This window comes from Phalaenopsis equestris, unplaced genomic scaffold, assembly GCF_001263595.1.
Source record: "Phalaenopsis equestris unplaced genomic scaffold, ASM126359v1 Scaffold000002, whole genome shotgun sequence".
In the NCBI taxonomy this organism is placed as follows: domain Eukaryota; kingdom Viridiplantae; phylum Streptophyta; class Magnoliopsida; order Asparagales; family Orchidaceae; genus Phalaenopsis; species Phalaenopsis equestris.
This window is the reverse complement of record NW_018164444.1, coordinates 53088801-53093614: the sequence shown is the minus strand read 5'-3', so window position 1 is coordinate 53093614 and position 4814 is coordinate 53088801. Positions and strand designations below refer to the sequence as shown.

Here is a 4814-nt window from a genome sequence, read left to right as displayed (position 1 = left end):
TGGAATAGTTTTGCATGACAACATCTTTTTATCATGTCATTTATACTGAACAGCTAAAATTGACTTTGATTAATGATTCATGGTTTAAGAATATTTTTTGGCTGAGAACATCAATCATTGGCGAACCATGTATTTTTTTTTTTTTTAAGATTTACGAATCTTCATGCTAAATTCTCCATAACAAACATTAACTTCAAATAATCATTATTTAGTTGTCATTTATAAGAAAAACCTATTCAAATATGGTACTAAAAACCGACAGTATACAAAGGGTCAAATAATGCTCCTCCTCCTACGCTCAACTTTTCCTTATCTTCTCCCCCTCCCCCTCCTTTTCCGCTGATCCTCACCTCAGTGCCTCCCCTCCATCCCTCCCTCCATCCCTCCCTCCCTCTTCCAAATGCCGAACAAAATCCTTCTGATCTGTCTCCCCTTCCTCTCGCGGTAGTCTTCTGGGTGAGGTATTCCTCCCCTTCTCCTCCCGCCAAACCGGATCATATATCTAACCTTCTTCTCGCATTGTCCGGGTTGTTAGATCTCCGAAAACCCCGAGAGAGAGAGACGAAGAAAAAAGGTTCTTTGGCGCTGGTTTCCATGAAAGGAGGTGGAAACTACAAGGAAACCAGCTCCGACGCCTTCCCTGCCTCCGTCGCCAAGCAACATCAATGGGCTAAAGCCTCGCCAGCCAAATGGATCTCGCCCTCGTTCCGATTCTTCTCCTCCAGGTCTCTCGTCTGCATCGTATTCTTCACCTGCCTTTGCATTTTCTACATCCTCACCTTCTCCGCTTTCCCCTTCTCCTCCTGCTCCAACAGTCAAATCTCCATCTCCGATTCCGACCATCCCGGCCACTTAATCCGCCTCTCCTCTTCAAACTCCTCTTTCATTCCATCTCCCCTTCCCGCTTCCCATCCTCCCCCGGTTACTTTCTCGCCACCACCACCATCAGTGGAAACTTCCACGGGACTCAACCACATTGTGTTCGGCATCGCAGCGTCGGCCAATTTTTGGCAGAAACGCAAAGAATACATCAAAATATGGTGGCGACCCCGCCAAATGCGGGGCTACGTCTGGCTCGATTCACCCGTTAATGAACCAAAATCCTCCGCCGCCTCCCTCCCCGCCATTAAAATATCAGCAGACTCCTCCAAATTCCCTTACAGCCACAAACAAGGCAGCCGCTCTGCTCTCCGCATATCCCGCATCGTCTCCGAAACCGTCCGCCTCGGCCTTGACAACGTTCGGTGGTTCGTAATGGGGGATGACGACACCGTCTTCTTCCCCGACAACCTCGTCCGCGTTCTCAACAAGTTCGATTATCGGCAACCATACTACATTGGTTCCTACTCAGAGAGCCATCTCCAAAACATCATCTTTTCATACAGCATGGCTTACGGCGGCGGCGGATTCGCCATTAGCCGTCCGCTTGCGGTTGCCCTTTCTCGAATGCAAGACCGGTGTATACACAGATATCCCGCGCTTTATGGCAGCGACGATCGCATCCAGGCATGTATGGCTGAGCTCGGCGTTCCTCTCACACGCCATTCAGGATTTCATCAGTTTGATGTCTACGGTGATCTCCTCGGCCTTCTCGCCGCGCATCCCGTTGCACCGCTGGTTAGTCTCCATCACCTCGATCTAGTCGAAGCTATCTTTCCAAACTCGGAGTCTCACCCTGCGGCCGTCCGGCAACTGTTTGAAGGCCCTGTGCGGCTGGATTCTGCAGGAGTAATGCAGCAGTCGATTTGCTATGTTTCCCATCGGCACTGGACGGTGTCTGTATCGTGGGGTTTTGTCGTGCAGGTAGTGAGGGGGATTATTTCGCCAAGAGAGATGGAGACTCCTGCGAGAACTTTTCTTAACTGGTATCGCCGGGCAGATTACACGGCTTACGCATTCAACACTCGTCCCGTCGCGCGCAATCCTTGTCAAAAACCATTCCTTTACTATCTTTCTTCAGCTTCATACGATAATTCTCGCCACACTACTGTGACTCGCTACCTCCTTTACAAGGATCCCCGTCCTCCGGTCTGCCGCTGGAAAATAGCGAATCCGTCCACGCTTGTTGATGAAGTCGTCGTCTACAAGAAACCGGACCCTCTTCTCTGGGACAGAGTAGGCTTTCTCAACCGCTTCGACTCTGTTTCTACCCACCCTGCTTTGAGCATCTGTTGATTTATACACTTTGCATGCAGGCGCCGAGGAGAAATTGTTGCAGGGTTCTTCCGTCTTCTAAAGCGGGGAAGAGGATGATGGCCATAGAGGTTGGCCTTTGTCGTGACGGGGAGCTTGCCGGGACTAACTAGACTCTTCTTTCCTTGGTCCCCCTTCCTCTGGTACGTCTTCCATACGTACTAGTAAGTAAAAGATGGAAACTTGATTCTCTTCTCCTTTCGTCAGATCATGGATTCATCAGAAAGGATAGAGGTATGAATTCGCTAATCAACATGCGGTAGAAGCTAGATTTGATAGAGAGAGAGAGAGAGAGAGAGAGAGAGAGAGATTCATGCCATGTGAGTTCTGCTGTTAGGAGTATTACTCAATTATTTATTCTTTCTCGCCGGCATCATGGCTCTTCCAAATCTCTTAATGTCATTGCCCGCCGCTCATAATGTACTCGTTTTTTCATGCTTTTTGCACAGTTTCCACTTTTTTTTTTCTTTATAAAAACAGTTTTTTTAAGTCAAAAACGTAGCTGTAAAACTTTTATGCTTCACATTCAGATATTCAGATTCCAATTAATGCTGTTCATTAATTTCGTTTTGTTATTATTTAATGTATACGAATTAAAGATACTGCGGTTGATGGCCAAAAAGAGGAAGAGAGATTGGGATTTGGGTAATTGTTAAACGAGCTTATGTTTTTCTGGGAAGAACTGCGAGGACGGTGCTTGGTGTTTTGGACGGTGACCAACATCCGGCCGGTGCATGCTAGCACATGTGGGCCCCACTTTCTTAAGATATTAGGAGTGTGGGGCCCGCGTTCTTAAGTTTGTTTTGCGTTGTGGGCCCACGGATCACCGACAGCCTCCAGCGGAGACGACTTAACAGCTGGATGAGGTGCGTCGGTGGGCTTCTGTTCAACAGAGAAGACAATGGCCACGTGAAATCCTGCTTCCGATGAAAAGACCGGATAAGTGTCGCTGATAAAATTTAAATTATCTTATATTTCTCCCTCTCCCTCTCCCTCTCCCTCTCCCTCTCTAAATAAGAGATTAATTATTTAAGAAAATTTATAGGACATTTAACAAACTGTTACTTGCTAATAAATTATCACGGTAGGGTGTCATAGCTATTTCAGTGTTTCACGAGAAATTGATTTAGAAGACATATGTAGAAGATTTAGAAGTTAAACATTATGGTGCCTCACATAGTTGAAATGATTCTACTATGTGGTTGTAAGTTGCAAGTCTATTGACACTTGAACGACTAAAAGCAATATTACATAAGTGAAACGTGACTTTTGGTAGAAAATAATGAAGCCACGACCCAATTGCCATGAAGAAAAGTTGATGGTAAGTGTCATGTGTTAGAATATCTGCTATCTGTGACTTCGGTGGCGGCTGCCAGACAGCAATGCATAGGAAGCAACGATAGTGGTCTGACGGTGGTGGCGACTTGATGAAGATGGCCTTGAAATGGTGGTTCAACAGAAGTTTGGCTCTGGCGGTGGTAGCGACATGCCGATGGTGGCCAGGAAGCGGTGACGGTCGTTAAACCGTGGCAGAGGCTGGACAGCGGCACTTGGGCAGCAGTAGTCTTGCGGTGAAGGCGGCCAGTCGTGTGGTGATGGCGACGGCTCTACGGTGGCAATCGGGTAGCGGTAAAATTGAGTGGTGGTGGCTAGTCGGCGGTGGTTGGGAAGCGACCAGGAATATCCGCCAATGGTCGAGGCTTCACGGCGACCACCGTGCAGAGGTGGTTCTATGGTGGCTTGAAAGCGGTGGCTACCAAGCAATGGTGGTCTTACGGTGGCAGGGACTGGTCGGCGATAGTCCAACGATTGTGAAGCTCAGGAAATATCAAGAGCTTGGATTTCTTTTTATTTTCTCCTCCAACTCCATATTCTCCTTCATGAAGGGACTGAGAGTTTATTTATAGATTTTGCGAGCGGCATCCTCTGTAAAATCATATGAATTCAGATCACTCATTCGGATAGCCTAGAATGTTCTCTTTTACTGTATGATATTTTATGAATATTTGAGTGTCTTAATGATATCAGAATAAAGTGATCTTGAACTCCTTGAATTTGGCTCGATAAGATACTAAATTTGATTATAAACTTGTCAGATTTGAAATTCATTTGACTATTCAATTACTCATTCAAAACCTCCAATTGCACTTAAACGACTTGATTTGGGCTTCGGACTTGGATCAAACCAATTTTAGCTTCATTGAACTCACCTTGTAGGGACTGTCAGTTTGATTATAAGCTTGCTCGAATTGAGGCCATGAATGATCTTAAATTTAAATGTGGAATATTTATTATTAGAAATGTTTTAAGATTCGTGCATGATAATAATTATTTTAGTACATATCTGTTGCTCATCGTCCGGCAGTGGCGGCAGCTAGACGATGGCTACCGAGCAACTGTGGACTTACGGTGGCAGTAATTGTTAGGCGGCAGTTTGGTGTTGGTGAAGCACAGAAACAATCAAGAGCTTGGAGCTCTTTTTATTTTCTCCTCTATGCCCTTCTTCATGAAGGGAGTGAGAGTTTATTTATATGTTTTGTGAGCGGCTTCCTATGTAAAATTGCATGAATTCATGCCACTCATTTAGATAGTCCATAGTTTTCCCTTTGACCGTATGATTT

General features: G+C 45.8%; 1 protein-coding gene across 2 annotated transcripts; it reads left to right on the top strand.

The window, feature by feature from the left end:
* Window positions 1-276: 276 nt before the first annotated feature.
* LOC110039586 lies at window positions 277-2700 on the top strand. 2 transcript variants are annotated; one of them, XM_020744709.1, is made up of 3 exons: window positions 277-456; window positions 536-2115; window positions 2196-2700. In XM_020744709.1, the coding sequence occupies exons 2-3, from the start codon at window positions 595-597 to the stop codon at window positions 2304-2306; spliced, it is 1632 nt and encodes a 543-aa protein (XP_020600368.1). In that variant the 5' UTR covers window positions 277-456; window positions 536-594; the 3' UTR covers window positions 2307-2700. The 2 variants fall into 2 exon arrangements, with proteins under 2 accessions (XP_020600368.1, XP_020600366.1); XM_020744707.1 differs by having other exon boundaries at window positions 277-461.
* Window positions 2701-4814: the final 2114 nt, after the last annotated feature.

Coding starts and splice junctions, on each gene's coding strand:
- LOC110039586 (XM_020744709.1), top strand. CDS start 595: ATGAAAGGAGGTGGAAACTACAAGGAAACCAGCTCCGACGCCTTCCCT. Junction 2,116..2,195: donor ACCCTCTTCTCTGGGACAGA/GTAGGCTTTCTC, acceptor CTTTGCATGCAG/GCGCCGAGGAGAAATTGTTG.